The 19,752-nt window shown below is 45.0% G+C and overlaps 1 protein-coding gene across 1 annotated transcript in view; it reads left to right on the top strand.

The window, feature by feature from the left end:
• The first annotated feature begins 326 nt into the window (after positions 1 to 326).
• Positions 327 to 19,752, top strand: part of LOC137347030 (PHD finger protein 3-like) — a 35,208-nt gene continuing 15,782 nt past the window's right edge. The window contains exons 1-3 of the mRNA XM_068011038.1: positions 327 to 370; positions 2,190 to 2,301; positions 5,740 to 5,829. Of these exons, the coding sequence (XP_067867139.1) occupies positions 327 to 370; positions 2,190 to 2,301; positions 5,740 to 5,829 (246 nt within the window). The remainder of the gene's footprint in view (positions 371 to 2,189; positions 2,302 to 5,739; positions 5,830 to 19,752) is intronic.

Here is a 19,752-nt window from a genome sequence, read left to right as displayed (position 1 = left end):
GTCAATAGTGGTGATACCGAGCCACTCTTGGTGATGGACATTGAAGTCTGCCATTCAGAGTATATTATGTGTTCCTGCTACCCTCTGTGCTTCTTCTTTGAAGTGATGTTCAAGATGAAGCAGTGCTGATTTATTGGCTGAGATAGGAGGGAAGGGTGGTAATTAGCAGCAGGTTTTCTTGCCCATGTCTGACCTGCTGCCACGAGACTTCATGGGGTCCGGAGTCAACGCAGAGGACTGCCACGGCCATTCACTGCCGACTGTATACCACTGTGCCCCCACCTCTGGTGTGTCTGTCCTGCTGTTGAGATAGTACATACCCAAAGATGGTAAAGGAGGAGTCTTGGTGTCAGCTGAAAGGTATGGTTCAGTGAGTATGACTGTGTCAGGTTGTTGCTTGACTAGTCTTTGGGACAGCTGTCTCAATTTTGGCACAAATCCTCAGATGTTAGTGAGGAGGACTTTGCAGGGGTGACTGGCCGGGTGTGCCATTGCTGTATCTGGTGCCTGGTCTGTCCAGCTGTATTCTTATTATAGTTTTGCGTAGCAGCTTGAAACAACTGAGTGGTTTGCTAGACCATTTCGGAGAGCAGTTTTAAGAGTCAACCCCATTGTCATGGGTCTGGAGTCATGTATAGGCCAGACTGGGTAAGAACTGCAGATTTCCTTCCCTAAAGGTCATTAGCAAACCAATGATTTTATATATACAATACGTACAGAGTAGTTATATATGAATAAAATATTTTGCAATTTCGACACTAAGCTAAATGGTTTGCTTACATAGTGATTCCTTTTATATTCTTGCCCACTATTGAAGCTACCTTGCCTGATTTAGTCTCTTTGAAATAATAAATAGTCATTAAAACAGTTAGCAGGTCTTCCTAGATTTTAATAACTGTCAGCTAAATTCCACTGGCAGAGGAATTGGTATCCACAAGAGACAAATTTAAAATAATTGCCAAAAAAGTCATGGGGGAGATGAGGAGAATTTTTTTTTTACACAGTGAGTTGTTATGATCTGTCATGCACTGCTTGAAAGGGTAGCGGAAGCAGATTCAATAGTAAAGGGAATTGGATCGCTACTTAAAAAGGAAACATTTTTGGGCTCTGTGGAAAGCACAGGAGAGTGGTACTAATTGTAGTTTCTTCAGTGAGCAGAGGCACATTGGGCCGAATGGCCACCTGAGCTGTATCATTCTGTGAAATTCAAAAGAACCTGACAAATCATATGCACAACTGAATGAACCACACGGCATGTTTTTATTCAAATTGTCCAGCTTGGCTAGTCCCTTAACCTAACAGCCCAGGGATAAACGTATAATCATCTTTACATAATTTGTATAGGATTGGGCTGGGACATAAATTCAGAGATCAGCTGATTTTTAACTGTGACTGAGTAAAATGACCACTACCAAGCTAAAGCTGGACGAAAATTTTTCATTTTTGTCACGTTGCAAGTGTTGGGTTCTGGAGATAAGATGTTATCCGTCCAGTTTAAATCTTAAATCCTGCAAATAGTACATACTAGGAATTGACATAAATTACTGTGCTTAAAAATGGAAGGAAACACTTTTCTTCACTGTCTACCCTAGAGCCTAATGCTATTGCTGTAAATCTGTATTTAAATCTGTACTTACAGCCAATGTAGGGACTGAAGCAATGTGTGACTGGTCATAAATTCTGACTTTATATTTGATATTTAGAGAAAACAGAGAATTAAAAATTGATGCAATGTCTGGAACTGGTGATGTTAATCATCAGAGAGTGCCCCATCTGTTTCAGCTTCTGGGTGGGGGAGAGGTGGGACAGGAGGGAATAGTAGAAGAATCATGCCAGTTCCTGCATCTGAATAGTTCTGACCACAATGGAACTATCAATGGGGGATTGACAGTTTATTACTAAGTTGTAGACAGGTTTCTGCTGTGGGCCTGGGCCCACTAGGGTCTGGTGCAGTGATGGCTGCACTTCTCAAGTTAGGACCAAAGCATACAATAGGGGTAGAGCAGAGAGAGCTTTACACAGCATTTAATCTGTGGTATACTTCTGGGAGTACTTCAATCTGACACTGCATGTTTAAAAGGGAAAAGTTTTCTATTCCCAAGGATTACCATCCCTTGCCTTGATATAAAATCTGCACAGCAAATCCAGGTATATTAATTTTTCTTGAACAATATGTATTTTTACTACAGATTTCATCCTCGGACACAATCTGTTTGGAGGGGATTCATCCAAGTGTCAAATATGAAACGATTCTTGGTGAAAGCATATCCTGTCCTTGGTCACACGGACCTTCTCACAAAGGTACGAATCACTATAGTTATAGGGAGATACAGTTTTGACTTCATACTGTCTGATATATGACTTGGTGGCTTGAGGGTTTGGGCTTGTCATACTGACACTGGCAAATAATGGTGGAACTGATGGTCAAGGGTCAAAAAGCCAACATCATCCCGACAATCGGAAGTGTGTAGGGCACTGGATAAGTTTTGTCAGCTGGATGTGTTCTCCTTGCATGTTTTTCATTATGCCTGGTACTTTGTATGCCGTACACACTTTCCCTTCCCCCTGTTCGTGTCTGTTTTTCTGCATTTTGTATGTTTTCCTTTTCCTCTCACTTGTCATAGAAAGCAGGAACAAGACTTGGAGTGCCAATATTTGGTAGCCACTGAAAAATATTGGGCTGAACTTTACAGACCCCTGCTGACGTCGGGGATCATGGCCGGGGGGCTGGAAAATGCTTCCGGCAGAGGCCTGCCACGGGCCTTGATGCCGGCAAGGCTCAGGCCCCATATTGCCTTTGGCGGCCACCCCACCACTCGGCGACAGAAGCAGAACTCGAATATTTAAAACAATGCAAATAAAGGAATTAACCACTTACCCGCTTCCGATGTCTGTCCCGCTCTGATATTGTTGCTGGTGGCTGGCAGTCCCGCGCCTTCGAATCTCTGTCTGGAGATCTGATGCGGGACAATGGTGGGGAGGGGGGAGCAGGTAAGTATTTCAGTTGGGAGTGGAGGAGCGGGGTCAAACTAATATGATTGGTGTAGGGGATGGTGGGAAGAGTTAAAGATAAAAGTTTGTGAACTTTGGTGGGGGGAAAAGGCCAGGTGCACAATTTAAATATTTTGTGGGGGGAGAGGGCACGGAATTATATCTATAGTTGTTGGGGGGAGGTGGGAGAGGGGCTAGATCATTTATTTATTTAATACTCATATCCTTTTAAACATTTAAATATAATGATGGGCCTTGAAGCCCTTTAAAAATGGCGTGGCGCCTGACACTGTTACCACGGTTGGACTGCCCACCCCCTCCATGTCATCAGGGTGTGGGGGGTTGGGGGGGGTGCGGTCTGCCTTGGCCATTTAAATGAGCCGCCACGCTGAATAACGTGGCGCTCTGCAATGGACAGTCCGCAGGGGCGGAGCATTTTTGAAGCTCCCTGCCGAGACTGGCGGCAAGCATTTAAAATCCAGCACATTGGAGGTGATTTTAATCCCCAAAACGTGTGGGTTAGGGTCAGGTGAGATATAAAAATTTTAATTATCTCAAACCCGATCTCAGTCCACCTCCTACCCACCCACCTCTACCTATCTGCCTGTCTGTCTCTCTGTCTGTCTCTGTCTCTGTCTCGCTGTCTGTCTCTCTCTATCTATCTCTCTGTGGGTGGAATAATCACGGGTTGTAACCATTTTTCAGTGCTGATCCTGCACTTGCTGGTGACGTGCCCAACGGCGCGGTCTTTTGGGAGGCAGCTTCCTAGTTGGCCGCCTCCAGGTCCGCCATCCAGTTAAGGATGATGTGCAGGTTCCTGACGCTGCAGGCCCAATCAGAGGGCTTGCAGCCTTGGAAAGATAGCAGCCCCACCGGCAGAGGTGGGCGCTGCTGCTGCAGGCTGGGGACTGTGAGGGCACCTCCATCTTGAGGCACCCTCTGAAGAGGTTTGAATTTTTCAAAGATAAACTCTGGCCGCAGCTGCCAGGCCATCCCTGCAGAAGGGAATCCTCTCTACAGGATGACTGGCAGCTGTAGCTGTGGCCCTGTAATCAATACCTCTCCAGTGTGGGGAGGTAGGAACAGGAGGCCTCATGGTCCACCCAGCCAGCTGGCAGCAAGCCGCCTCCAGGCACCTGCTGGGTTTGGCACTTGGCGGTGGGCCTGTCTGCGGCTGGGAGGATCCCAGCAGGGTCCCCAATCAGCCCACACGTAAACAGATAATTATTCAAATTGGCTACCTGCCAGTGTCAGGTGGATATCCTCTGCCAGTGATGAACCACCTACAGCAAGATAGCCCAGAGGCAGGAACGCGTCGGGTCACTGACCCGCGCCAGGGTATCTGAATTTCCTCCCAGTCCTGCCTTCAAGCCTGCATCTGCGGGACCGGGAAGATTCTGCCCTCTGGCTCTGTCTCTCACTGTCTCTCTTGCTGTCTGTCTTTGTCTCCCTGTCTGTCTCTCAGTCTCTGTCTACCTCTCTCTCTGTGTGTCTTTTATCTCTCTCTGGGTGGAAGCGCAGGCGGACGATCTGAAAATACCAGTCCCAGCAGTGTGCGAGTTTCCCAACCCTGTTCCAGTGTCGGCCATTTTTGCTGAGGTGGGTTTTGGCTGGGAGGGCTGTCCGCCCCCACGAGGCAGGCAGCCAATTCATCTTATTAAGAACCTCATTAAAGGTAAGTTATCAGGTCAACTGGGATTTTCAAGTCAGCTTCCAGTTTCCCAATGCAACAGTGGGGTACCCAGTGGCAGACCGGGGCCAGCACTCCAGGCTGGCCGCAGGCACCTGGGTGGGTGTGCAGCCAAAGGCTGCCCTTTAGAGTGATTCCCCCCCCTCCCTATCCATGTGGGGTAGGTACACCCACAGTGCTGTTAGAAAGGGAGTTCCAGGATTTTGACCCAGTGACAGTGAAGGAACGGTGATATAGTTCCATTTCAGGATGGTGTGTGACTTGGAGGGGAACTTGCAGGTGGTGCTGCTCGCATGCATCTGCTGCTCTTGTCCTGCTAGGTGGTAGCTGTCACGGGTTTGGAAGGTGTTGTCTGAGGAGCCTTGGTGAGTTGCTGCAGTGCATCTTGTATCTCACTCTATGACCCTGATTTTAAATGCAGTTGGGGGTGTACCTGGGAACCTCGGGGATGTGGTGGCTGGATCTCATTTGAATAAAGCTTTTCGAGGTCCTGCCTGAACCTGGCCAGATCCACTATTTGGTGAGGCGGGTGGGAATGGGAATTGAGGCGAGAGCTGGCAGCTGCAGGGGACGGGTCCAGGTGTAAGTTGTGTTGGGGGAAGTGAGGAGAGTGGCAAGAGAGAGCTGATGATTTCCTTCTGTTCTTCCGAAGAATAAAGTATTTTACTTATCTTGGCATCTTCTGGCTGCTCTGCTGTGTCTGGGACAGCACCCCCACCCTGCCCCACCACCCCTCCCCCCACCCCCCCAACCCCATATCTTCCTAACAAACAGTCGCAGGCCCAATGTTACAACCTTTGCATTTTAAATTTAAGCCCTCGCTTGTCTGCAATGGGAATCTCAGCCGACTTCAAAGTCAGTGAAGCTACAATGTCTCCAAGTGAGACTGATGAGATCTCAAGCCTGTAAGTGGACTCGACCTGATTTTAACTCCTCCCATGCGCTGATCTCGCTGGGCAAGGAGGTTAAAATAGACCCTTATGTGGCATATGTCTGGCTTACTTGCTGCACAGTAGTCACTGTCCTGTCCTGAACTATTGCTGTTCTGTTTTGATTAGGTTTTATCCACTACCATCACTGTTGGAAGGTGTGTTCTGCCTGAAGCAATCTGGGATTCTGTGGACAGGTTACGCTCTTCAGGGACAAAGGTAATCTAATCTTTCACCTGCAAAAAACTTTACTCTTTTAACTCAGTGCTGTATTTGTGGTGTCGGGATTGAGCTGTTATTCCACCATTGATACTGGCACATGTGACGTCTGGTACAGTACCAAAAAGGAGTGAATAGTTCCCTTTTACCCAGTGTGTAGTGTACATGTACAGGAGCTTATGCTGAGAAACCTACGAGCTTATACAGTATCAGAGGGGAGTGAATTATTCCCTTTTACCCAGTGTCGACTGTATAAATACAGGAGTTGACACTGAGACACTCAAGCTGTCCAATTACCAATCGGAGTGAATTTCTTCCTTTCACCTCATGTGTGCTGTACATGTACTGGAGCTGATACTGATATTCACAAGTGCTCAGTACCAGTTCCTTGTAATACAAGTGGTAATTTTCCAAATTGGTGTTGCTGATGAAGAGCCGTGTCTGCTGGGCACATGTATTGGACTGGATTTTCATTTTCCAAACTGCCTATTTGTGGTGTTTGTGGCCATCGAAATATGGTGTGGTGTACCTTATTGTCATGATCCTACTCCAAAACTACAGCCAGAATTTTCCTCCTTCACCCTTACCATCTGCCTGGAGCCAGCCCCACCACCTCTTATTGGGAATGGGTGGTTGTGACCAAGCTCCACCTGCTATTTCCCCCTTTTAACACCCCTACTAGCCAGTTGAGTCTTACCAGTGAGCGGAGCCTGGGGACCCAGGGTCCTGTTTTCCAACAATAAATGATCAGAGAACATTGGTGCCATGTTCAGGGGTGGTTTCCGTACATGTAGTAAGGATAGCGGGTAATTTGGAGGAAAGCACTACTTGCAGCTGAAACACTATTGCAGGATTATACCAGGCCATGCAGAACACTCTGGAGAGTATGGCAGTCCAGGAAATCTCTGCAGTGATAAATGCCAAGAGGAAGTATGGGGAATTGTGGTTTCCCAAATAGCAGCTTGCATAGATTCCTCGTGAGATACACTTAACAGCACCCAAGTTTGGTGCTTTCTTAATTGGTGCGATGCAGTCTAGTCAGCCGACCATTAGCCCATTACCAATGGGCTGCAGGGATTGGAATATAGGAACATAGGAACAGGAGTAGACCATTTAGCCCCTCAATGTTCCACCATTTATTAAGATCATGGCTGATCTGCGATTTAACTCCATATACCCACCTTTGCCCCGTATCCCTTAATAGCTTTGGCTAACAAAAATCTATCATTCTCAGTTTTAAATTTAACATTTGATCTACCATCACTTCCTGTTTGCGGAAGAGAGTTTGAAATTTCTACCACCCTGCGTGAAGAAGTGTTTCCGAATTTTACTTGCTTTAATTTTTTGACTATAATCCCTAGTCCGGGACTCCAGTTAGCGGAAATAATTTCTTCCAATCTACCCTATCTGTTCCCCTTAATCTCTTGAAAACTTTGATCAAGTCACCCCCTAACCTTATAAATTCCAGGGGATACAACCCTAGTTTGTTTAATCTCCCCTCGTAGTTTAAGCTTTGGAGTCCAGCTATCATTCTAGTAAATCTACACTGCCCTCCCTCCAAGGCCAAGGTGTGGTGCCCAGAACTGCTCACAAAATTCCAGGTGCGGTCTAACCAGAGCTTTGTATAGCTGAAGCATGACTTCTACTCTCCCGTAGTCCTCAAGATATAAAAGCTAGTATCCCATTGGCCCTTTTGATTATTTTCTGTACCTGTTCATGACATTTTAATGATCTGTGTACCTAGACCCCCCAAGTCTCTTTGGATCTCCACGGTTTCTATCTTTTCACCATTTAGAAAATATTCTATTCTATATTTTTAGATCCGTAGTGGATGACCTCAAATTTGCCTACATTGAAATACATTTGTCGTATTTTTGCCCATTCACTTAATCTATCTTACAATATCGCTTATCTTTGTGTCATTGCCAAATTTGGATATGTGGCTTTCTATCCCATCATCTAAGTCATTAATGAGGACATTGAACAGTTGAGGCCCCAACACAGATCCTTACAGACACCACTCGTCACATCCTGCCAACTAGAGTACCTGCCCATTATCCCTACTTCTATCTCCATCCACTCATCCAATTTCCTAACCAGGTCAATAATTTGTCTTCAATTCCATGAGCTTCAACTTTAGCTAACAGTCTCTTAAGAGGGACTTTATCACATGTCTTCTGGAGGTCCATATAAATAATATCCATAGATATTTCCCTGTCTACTACTTCAGTCACTTCTTCAAAAAATTCAATCAGATTCATCAGGTATGACCTACAAATCCGTGCTGGTTCTCTCGGATCAGCTGAAAACTTTCAAGGTGTTCAGTCACCCTATCCTTCGTTATAGACTCTAGCAATTTCTCAACAATAGATGTTAGGCTAACTGTTCGATAATTCTCTGGTTTCACTCTGCTACCTTTCTGCGAATGGGTGTCTCCATCTTGTAGGATAGTGACATTGCTGCACCTACCTTTCAGAACTTCCCTATGTCAGCACATTGGGTAGTTTTGTGCCAGGGTCTGGTAACTCTTGCAAATACAAAAGAAGTAAGACCAGTGGTTGGTTTTTCAGGAACAGCAACTTCACAGAGATGAGTGTCACCTCAGTATTTTCAGGCTCCAGATGTGAAAACACTAGAGAACCTGGGCTAGTCCTACTTAGAGCAGAGAAAGTTAAGGAGAGATTTATTAGAGGTGTTCAAAATCATGAGGGGTTCAGATTGAGTAAATAAGGAGAAACTGTTTCCACTTGTAGAAGGCTTGGTAACCAGAGGACACAGATGTAAGGCAATTGGCAAAAGAACCAGCTGTGAGATGAGGAAAATTCTTTTTGAGTTGCTATCATCTGAATGCTCTGCCTGAAATTATGGTAGAAGCGGATTCAATAGTAACATTCAAAAGAGAATTGGATAAATACATTAAGAAGAGGCAATTGCAGGGTTACTGGGGAAAGAGCTGCAGAGTGAGACTAACTGGATAGCTCTTTTAAAGAGCTGTGACAGGCATGATGAACAGAATAACCTCGTTCTGTGCTGTAAGATTCTATGATCGTATGATGTGATCTAGCCAACCTTCTATCACTGAGGGAGCACTAGGTAGAAAGTAGGCAGACAAAGTGATTGGGTCAAGACAGTGAGCAAAGGGAATGCAATATGACAGCGACCAGCGCAAATGAGGCAGCTAGAGAAATTGAAGGCGTCTGACTGAGAAAGTGGAACAGCTACTGAGACTGAGTGGATCTCAGTATAGTTACAGCAATAGCAGAGACAAAGACTGAAGGAGTGAGACAGCTGGAGAAGGCTGTGACCTTCGGTTGATAGCTTTGGAAAGTCCTTGTTCCTTGTCTAAACAAGTGCTGTCAATTTACAAGGAAACAAGAACATAACAAAACCAGTCTGTTCCCAGTTTGAATGTCAAAGTTGGAGCACAAACTTTCTAGTTTAACAAGTGAAAACTGCACTGGTCCAAATTAGCCCTGATAAACAGGCAGATTGTTGTGGATTCTGAATGAAAGAGTTCTGGATTAAACAGGACCAATTATATTTACTTTCAAATCTTCCTGGCCAATTACTTACGGTTGTACTTTCATTTTTTAACATTGGAGACTGAGGTTTCTTGGCTATAATTCATATGCTTGTCACCCATTCATTAACTATTGGATATTGTTATCGAGATTCCCTCAAATGTTTGATACAGATTTGCAGTTCTCTGTGCTATACGTGATTCCTAAGCATCCCCAATCTCTGTCTTGTCAATCTATATTTACTGTGTGTTGCTAACTTAGTGAACGTTTGAAGAAAACGCTTGGCTCTGTAATGACCTTGGGCTTGAAGAGTGAATGGGAAACTCAATGGCAGATGGAGTTTAATGTGGGCAAAATGTTAGGCAACCACTTGCACCTAAGAATGATAAATCAGTATATTTTCTAAATGCTGAGGAACTAGAAATGGTAGCGATTTGGCAGTCTAAGTACACAAATCATTTAAATTAGTACACAGGTACAAAAAGCAATCAAAGAGGCTAATGGAATGTTAGCCTTGATCTCAAGTGAGCTACAATACAAATGGGAGGAAGTTGTGTTTCAGCTGTACAAAGCCTTGGTCAGTCCCCATCTGGAGTGCTGAGTTCAATTTTGAACATTGTACCTCAGGAAAGATATATTGGCCTTGGAGTGGGTGCAGTGCAAATTCACCGAAATGATACTTGGATTAGAGGGTTACATTATGAGGACTGGTTGGATAAACTTAGTTTGTGTTCTCTTGAGTATGGGAGATTGAGGTGTCTAAATGTTAAAAGGATTGGATAGGGTAGATATGAACAGCAGAGAATGACTAAAAGGTTAATCAGGAGAAAGAAATTAGTGTATGAGGGGAAGCTAGTTAGAAATGTAAAAACGGATAGCAAGAGTTTCTATAGGTATTTAAAAAGGAAAAGTAAAGTGAGTGTTGGTCCTCCAGAGAGTGAGAATGGGGAGTTAATTGTAGATAATAAGGAAATGGCGGATGAAATGAACAAATATTTTGCTTCTGTCTTCACTATAGATGATACAAAAAACATTCCAGTAATAGCTGTAAATCAGGAGATGGAAGGAAGAAAGGAACTTGGTGAAATTACAATCACCAGGGAAGCGGTACTGACCAAACTGATGGAGCTGCGGGCTGACAAGTCCCTTGGTCCTGATGACCTTCATCCTAGAATCTTAAAAGAGGTGGCTAATGCGGTAGTAGATGCTTTGGCAATTTTTCAAAATTTGCTAGATTCTGGAAAGGTTCCATCAGACTGGAGAATAGCAAATGTTCTTTGGCCTCCTTATCTCGAGAGACAATGGGTAAGCGCCTGGAGGTGGTCAGTGGTGTGTGGAGCAGCGCCTGGAGTGGCTATAAAGGCCAATTCCAGAGTGACAGGCTCTTCCACAGGTGCTGCAGAAAAATTTGTTTGTCGGGGCATGTTACACTGTTGGCTCTCCCCTTGCGCTTCTGTCTTTTTTCCTGCCAACTGCTAAGTCTCTTCGACTCGCCACACTTTAGCCCCGCCTTTATGGCTGCACACCAGCTCTGGCGAACGCTGGCAACTGACTCCCATGACTTGTGATCAATGTCACAGGACTTCATGTCGCGTTTGCAGACGTCTTTAAAGCGGAGACATGGATGGCCGGTGGGTTTGATTCCAGTGGCAAGCTCGCTGTACAATGTGTCTTTGGGGATCCTGCCATCTTCCGTGCGGCTCACATGGCCAAGCCATCTCAAGCGCCGCTGACTCAGTAGTGTGTATAAGCTGGGGATGTTGGCCGCCTCGAGGACTTCTGTGTTGGAGATATGGTTCTGCCACCTGATGCAAATATAACCCCTCTATTCAAGAAGGGGGGTAGGCAGAAAACAGGTAACTAGAGGCCAGTTAGCTTGACGTCTGTTGTGGGGAAGGTATTAGAATCGATCATTAAGGAGGCAATAGCTGGGCAATTAGAAAAACTGAAGGTAATCGGGAATAGTCAGCATGGCTTAGTGAAAGGGAGATCATGTTTAAGCAATTTTTTGGAGTTCTTTGAAGGAGTAACATGTGCTGTGGATAGGGCGAGGGGAGGGGGGTGGTGGCTGTTGACATACTGTACTTGGATTTCCAGAAGCCATTTGACAAGGTGTCACATAAGAGGTTATTGCGCAAAGTAGGAGCTCATGGTGTAGTGGGTAACATATTAGCATGGATAGAAGATTGGCTGGCAGAAAACAGAGAGTATGCATAAATGGGTCCTTTTCTGATTGGCAGGATGTGACGACTGGAGTCCTGCAGGGATCTGTGCTGGGACCTCAACTTTTTGCAATTTGTATCAATGACTTAGATGAGGGGAGCGATAGCATGGTAGCTAAATTGGCAGACGACACAAAGATAGGTAGGAAAGTATGTTGTGAGGAGGACATAAGGAGGTTGCAGACTGATATAGATAGGTTGAATGAGTGGCAAAAATCTGGCCGATGGAGTATAATGTAGGATAATGTGAAATTGTTCACTTTGGCAGGAATAATCAAAAAGCAGAGTATTACTTAAATGGAGAACGACTGCAGAACTCCGAGATGTAGAGGGATCTAGGTGTTCTAGTGCATGAGTCACAAAAAGTTAGTATGCAGGTACAGCAAGTAATAAAGAAGGCTAATGAAATGCTATCCTTTATTATGAGTGGGATTGAAAATAAAAGTACCGATGTTATGCTTCAGTTATACAGGGCATTGGTGAGACCACATGTCGAATACTGTGTGCAGTTTTGGTCTCCTTATTTAAGGAAGGATGTGAATGTGTTGGAGGCAGTTCAGAGGAGGTTTACTAGATTGACACCTGGAATGCGCAGGTTGTCTTATGAGGAAAGGTTGGACAGATTGGGCTTGTTTTCACTTTATTTCAGAAGAGTGAGGGGAGACTTGATTGAAGTATATAAGTTCCTGAACAGTCTTGACAAAGTGGATGTGGAAAGGATGTTTCCTCTTGTGGGGGAGTCCAGAACTAAGGGGCACTGTTTTAAAATTAGGGGTCGCCCTTTTAGGACAGAGATGAGGAGAAATTTTTTCTCTCAGAGGATTGTGTGACTTTGGAACTCTTTGCCTCAGAAGGTGGTGGAGGCAGGGCCATTGAATATTTTTAAGGCGGGGGTAGATAGATTCTTGTTAGGCAAGGGAAGCAAGGGTAGATGGGAATGTTGAATTTGAGACACACAGATCAGCTATGATCATATTGAATGGTGGAGCAGGCTCGAAGGGCTGAATGGTCTTGTTCTGCTCCTAATTCGTATGTTCGTATGTATATGGTGAAACTATATTTCATCTGATGAGAGAATCAGGAATGAAGGGCCATAAGCCTGAAAGTAGAGCTCGGCCATTTAGGAGAGAAATCAGGAAGCACTTTTTCTCACAAATGGTAGTAGAAATCTGGAACTCGCCCCCAAAAGGCTGTGGATGCTGGGGGTCAGTTGGAGCTTTCAAGACTTAGATTTTTGTTGGGTAAGGGTATCAAGGGGCAATGAAGCTAATTGGGTAAATGGAGTCCAGGTACAGATCAGTCTAATTGATTGGCAGAGCAAACTCAAGTAAAGCCTGCTACCCGACCCGAACCCGACCAAACCCACCTTTCAACATTTGGTCCTGCAGATTACGGCACTTGAAGTCCTTTTGAATAAGTTGAGGGTTTCTGCCTCAACTACCCTTTCAGGCCAGACCCCCAGCACCCTATCGGTGAAAAAGTTTTTCCTCATCTCCCCTCTAATTTTTCTTCCAATCACTTTAAATCTATGCCCCCTCATCACTGACCTCTCTGCTAAGGTGAATGGACCCTTCACCTCCACTTTATCCAGGCCCCTCAAAATTTTGTACATTTCAATCAGATCTCCCCTCAGCCTTCTCTGTTCCAAGGAGAACAACCCCAGCCTATCTGATCTTTCCTCATAGCTGCATTTTTCCAGTTCTGGCAACATCCTCGTAAATCTCCTCTTTGTGAAACAGGAAAAGTACACAGTAGTGGGGGAGGGGGAGGAAACTTGTTGCTGAAAACTTTAAAAGCCTTCAGCAACTTAAGAGGCAGCTGTTTTTTTGGAAGAATGGCAGGTAAATGCTGTTTTCTCCAACTTTTGTCAGAATATTGAACTGTGCTGAATTCAGTTTGTGCTTCCTCAAGATTATTTTGAGAAGAGCAGTAGAATGAACCCCTAGAATGAAAGTTGGACAGGTTCTGTTACAGGGAGACTATCTGTCTCACCAGATTACCAGCCATACAGGAAAGAGTGAAATGTTTACACTGGCATCACTGTTCATTGAGATCATTAGGTGAAGTGAAGTGAAGTGACATGGTGGTTTAGGGAGGCACTAAGACAGAGGTTTTCTCATGGTAGTTTTAGAGTAGGCATGAGGACTGGGGAGATATGATGGGAGTGTAGTCGAGGTGTGTTTCAATCCAAGTAGAAAGTATTACTACTAATCTAGCTCCAAATTTCCCTGTATTTGTGATAATGGCCTCCTCTATTGGGCTCCTGGTTCTTCTGCCTTCCGAGCAACCAGGTCTTGTTCTTATGGAGATTCTGGTTCTATTCCATCCTGAATGGAGATGTTGTGAAGGCAGAGGAACAAACAGGAAGAAAAATGGCACAGCACCCCCTGATCTGTCAAGGCACCAGAACCTTCAGGGTCCTGATAGTTCTCTCATTGGGCACTAAGCAGAAATTTGAATTCTCTTTGCATTGATGGGGTAGCAGTGGAATATGAATACCACACATTCATGTTAATCCACTGCAAGCTTGCTGCATTTTCTTCCCAGGATCCTTATTTGTGGTGTGGGGTGGGTTTTGTCTGTTACTACTGCTCCTGATAGATTTACTGCTGCCAGCAAGGAAGGAATGAACTTCATTTCTGGTCCAGTGCAAGAATGTCTGAAGCAGCAGCAGCCTTGTGGGTGTCAGGATCTGGAAAGGCTCCTGGATTCTTGGACACTTCCGTGGAGTTCCTTTTGGCAGAAGTCAACACTGGAAAAGCTAGATTGTTGGACACTGAGGCTGCGCGTTTTCCATCCTGCATCCTCTACTGCCACGTATAGATGGGGAGATGGGTCAGATCGCACTCACAGCAGATCTTGAAGGGGAATCGTGATTTTGTTGGAGGATAATCAGGTGTAGTTTTTTAGTGCCCATTTTGAGGTGGTAGACTTTAAGAAGCCACTTTATTTTGTTTTATTCCCCAAAGTTACCCTGAACAGGTGGTAATTCATAGGAGAACCCAGCCCTAAATCTTTTACTTATTAAATTACTTCTTTCTTTGTTTATTGTTTTAAGCAAAATATTGGGGAAATGCTAGGAATGACAAAATCAGAATCCCAAGGAGCTGAGCGTCGGGCATCAATCGAGTCATAGAGTCATTTATAGCATAGAAGGAGGCATTCAGCCCATCAAGTCCATGCCGGCTCTCCATGGAGCAATCCAGTAAGTCCTACTCCCCTACTTGATCACCATAGCTCTACAAGGTTATTTTCTTCAAGTGCCTATCCAATTTTCTTTTGAAACCATTGAGTGTCTCCACTTCCACCAGCCTCGTGGGCAATAAGTTCCAGGTCATTATGACTTGCTGTGTAAAAATGTTCTTCCTCATATTCCACCTCCATTTCTTGCCCAAAACCTTCAATCTGTGTCCCCTAGTCCTTGCACCATCAGTTACTGAGAACAGTTTTACCTTGTCTAACTTTCCTAAGCCTGTCATAATCTTGTATACCTCTATCAAATCACCCCTCAATCTTCTTTGTTCCAGGGAGAACAACCCCAAATTTTCCATCCTAACCTTGTACCTAAAATCCTCCATCCCGGGAACCATTCTGGTAAGTCTGCTGTGCACCCTCTCAAGGACTCTCTCATCTTTCCTGAAGTGTGGTGACCAGAACTGGACACAGTACTCTAGTGGGTGCCTAACCACAGCTTTATATAAGTTAAGCAAAACTTCCCTGCTTTTATACTCTATGCCTTTATTTATAAAGCACACAATCCCATATGCTTTACTAGCTACTCTATCAATATGTCCTGCCACCTTCAAAGATCGATGCACATGCAACCCAAGGTCCCTCTGTCCCTGTACACCCTTTAGAACTGTGCCATTAAGTCTATATTGCCTCACCCAATCCCTTCTGCCAAAATGCATCACCTCATACTTGACTGGATTAAATTCCATCTGCTACTTGTCTGCCCATTCGGCTAGCCTATCCATGACCTGTTGCAGGCGGTTCGTATCATCCTCACAGTTTGCAACTCTTCCAAGTTTGATATCATTAGCAAATTTTGAAATTCTAATCTGTATTCCAATATCCAAGTCATTTATTTATAGCAAAAAAAAGCAGTGGTCCTAGCACTGACCCTTGGGGAACACCACTGTTTACCATCCTCCAGTCTGAAAAACAATCATTTACCACGACTCACTGTTTTCTGTCCATTAGCCAATTTTTATCCAATTGGACACTGACTGTCCTATTCCATGAACCTCAATTTTGTTAACCAGCCTTTTACCTTGTCGAATGCTTTCTTAAAATTCATATCAACAACATTCACTGCATTTCCTTCATCAATCTTCTCTGCAATTTCATCAAAACATTCAATTAGATTATTCAAGTATGATCTGCCTTTTACAAATCCGTGCTGGCCATCCTTAATTAACTCAAATCACTCCAAGTGCCTGTTGATTTTTTTCCCTGGTTAATGTTTCTAAATCCTTACCCACCACTGATGTTTAACTGGCTTGCAGTTGCTAGGACTGCCCTTCCATCCTTTCTTGAATAAAGGTGTCACATTCGCCACTCTCCAATCCTCTAGTACCTCTCCATATCTCGGGATGATTGGAAGATTCTGGCAAGCCCTTCCACTATCTCCACCTCCCACTTCCTTTAGCACCCTAGGATGCAAGCCATTGGACCAGGTGACTTATCTACCCTAACCATATCCAGCCTTTGCAGTACCTCCTCCCTCTCTCAATTGTTACCCTATCCATTGCTTCCACTTTCTCTGCTTCTACCATTATTTTGTTAGCATCCTCTTTCTCAGTAACCACCGATACAAAGTACTCATTAAGTATTCTAGTCTTGCCCTGTGCCTTCAAGCATATATTACCCTCTTTATTCCTTATAGACCCGATTCTACCTGTTACTACCCGCTTACTATTTACAAGCTGGGAGAAGATTTTTGGGTTCCCTTTTATGTTAACTGCCATTCTATTCTCATGCTCTCTTTCTAGTCTTATTTTCCTCTTCATCTTCCCTCTGACGTTATTGTATTTGGCCTGGTTCTCACTTGAAGAATTTACCCTCTTTTTTTGTTTCATCATAATCTCTATCGCCCTGGTCATTCAAGGAGCCCTGTTTTTGGTTCCTCTACTTTCTGCTCTTGTTGGAATGTGCCTAGCTTGTACCTGAAGCATCTCTTCCTTAAAGATAACCCATTGTTCTGTTACAGTTTAGGGGAGGCGGTGGCGTAGTGGTATTGCCACTGGACTAGTAAACCAGAGACTCAGGGTATTACTCTTGGGACATGGGTTCGAATCCCACCACAGCAGAAGGTGGAATTTGAATTCAATTAATAAAAAAAAATCTGGAATTTAAAAAAAAAGCCAGTCGAATGATGTCCATGAAACCATTATCGATTTTTGTAAAAACCCATCTGGTTCACTAATGTCCTTTAGGAAGGGAAATCTGCTGTCTTTACCTGGTCTGGCCTACATGTGACTCCAGACCCACAACAATGTGGTTGACTCTTACATGCCCTCTGAAATGGCCTAGCAAGCCACTCAGTTGTATCTAACCGCTACGACGTCAATAAAAAGGAATGAAACCGGACAGACCACCCAGCAGCGACCTAGGCACCAGAAATGACTACGGCAAACCCAGCCATGTCGACCCTGCAAAGTCCTCCAAGCTAACATCTGGGGGCTTGTGCCAAAGTTGGGAGAGCTGTCCCACAGACTAGTCAAGCAACAGCCTGACATAGTCATACTCACGGAATCATACCTTACAGACAATGTCCCAGACACTGCCATCACTATCCCCCGGTATGTCCTGTCCCACCGGCAGGACAGACCCAGCAGAGGTGGGGGCACAGTGGTGTACGTAGGGAGGGAGTTGCCCTGGGAGTCCTCAACATCGACTCTGGACCCCATGAAGTTTCATGGCATCAGGTCAAACCTGAGCAGGGAAACCTCCTACTGATTACCACCTACCGTCCTCCCTCAGCTGATGAGTCAGTGCTCCTCCATGTTGAACAAGACTTGGAGGAAGCACTGAGGGTGGCAAGGGCGCAGAATGTACTCTGGGTGGGGGGACTTCAATGTCCATCACCACGAGCGGCTCGGTAACACCACTACTGACCGAGCTGGCTGAGTCCTAAAGGACATAACTGCTAGACTGGGTCTGTGGCAGGTGGGGAGGGAACCAACAAGAGGGAAAAACATACTTGACCTCATCCTCACTAATCTGCCTGCCGCAGATGCATCTCTCCATGACGGTATTGGTAGGAGTGATCACTGCACAGTCTTTGTGGAGACAAAGTCCCGCCTTCACATTGAGGCTACCTTCCATCCTGTTGTGTGGCACTATCACCGTGCTAAATGGGATAGATTTCGAACAGATTTAGCAATGCAAAATTGGGCATCCATGAGGCACTGTGGGCCATCAGCAGCAACAGAATTGTACTCAACCACAATCTGTAACCTCATGGCCTGGCATGTCCCCCACTCTAACCTTACCATCAAGCCAGGAGACCAACCCTGGTTCACTAAAGAGTGCAGGAGGGCATGCCAGGAGCAGCACCAGGCATACCTCAAAATGAGGTGTCAACCTGGTGAAGCTACAAAAGAGGACTACTTGCAGACCAAACTGCGTAAGCAGCATGCGATAGACAGAGCTCAGCGATCCCATAACCAACGGATCAGATCAAAGCTCTGGAGTCCTGCCACATCCAGCCATGAATGGTGGTGGACAATTCAACAACTAACTGGAGGAGGTGGCTCCACAGATATCCCTATCCTCAATGATGGGGGAGCCCAGCACATCAGTGTGAAAGATAAGGCTGAAGCATTTGCAACAATCTTCAGCCAGAAGTGCCGAGTTGATGATCCATCTCGGCCTCCTCCTGAAGTCCTCAGCATCACAGATGCCAGACTTCAGCCAATTCGATTCACTCTGCATGATATCAAGAAACGACTGAAGGCACTGGATACTACAAAGGCTATGGGCCCTGACAGTATTCCGGCAATAGTACTGAAGACCTGTGCTCCATAACTTGCTGCGCCCCTAGCCAAGCTGTTCCAGTACAGCTACAACACTGGCATCTATCCTGCAAGTTAGAAAATTGCCCAGGTATGTCCTATACACAAAAAGCAGGACAAGTCTGACCCGGCCAATTACTGCCCATCAGTCTACTCTCAGTCATCAGTAAAGTGATCGCAGGTGTCATCAACAGTGGCATCAAGCAGCACTTGCTGAGCAATAACCTGCTCAGTGACGCTCAGTTTGGGTTCCGCCAGGACAACTCAGCTCCTGACCTCATTACAGCCTGGTTCAAACATGGACAAAAGAGCTGAACTCAAGAGGTGAGGTGAGAGTGGCTGCCCTTGACATCAAGGCAGCATTTGACTGAGTATGGCATCAAGGAGCCCTAGCAAAACTGAAGTCAATGGGAATCAGGGGGAAAACTCTCCGCTGCTTGGAGTCATACCTAGCACAAAGGAAGATGATTGTGGTTGTTGGAGGTCAATCTTCTGAGCTCCAGGACATCACTGCAGGTGTTTTTTGAACAGCGGTAGCAGTGAGAGTGCGAGCCAGGGGGCAGCTGGGAAGATAAGTTTCAGTATAAAGTACTTACCTCGCGATTCGGCAGCTTTTTGAACAGTGGTAGCAGTGAGAGTGCGAGCCAGGGGGCAGCTGGGAAGATAAGTTTGACTATAAAGTACTTATCTAGCGATTCGGCAGCTTCGGCAGGGTGGGGAAAAAAAAACTGAAAAAGTGACGTCACAGGAAAGCTGTGACCTGATTGGCTGGTAGGGAATCTATACCGAATTTGAAAATAAAACTGATAAAAATTGATTAAAACACTAATTAACTAATTAATAAGTAGAGTAACTAAACCAGAGGGAGGAGATTACTGTATTTAGACAGCATTTAATATTTATTGTAGAAATCTAGCACTGGGGACCACATAGTGAAGTGTATCATAATTTAGTAAGGATTTAATAAGTATTTATTTATTTTATATCAATTAACTAATTAGTGATAGAAATGACAGTTAGAGGGGTGAAGTGCTTCACCTGTGAGATGTGGGAAGTCTGTGACGCTTCCAGCGTTCCGGGCGACTACATCTGCAGGAAGTGTACCCAGTTGCAACTCCTCACAGACCGCATGGATCGGTTGGAGCGGCAACTGGATGCACT

Source organism: Heterodontus francisci, chromosome 31 (assembly GCF_036365525.1).
Source record: "Heterodontus francisci isolate sHetFra1 chromosome 31, sHetFra1.hap1, whole genome shotgun sequence".
Taxonomy (NCBI): domain Eukaryota; kingdom Metazoa; phylum Chordata; class Chondrichthyes; order Heterodontiformes; family Heterodontidae; genus Heterodontus; species Heterodontus francisci.
This window is presented reverse-complemented; position numbering and strand designations above follow the sequence as displayed.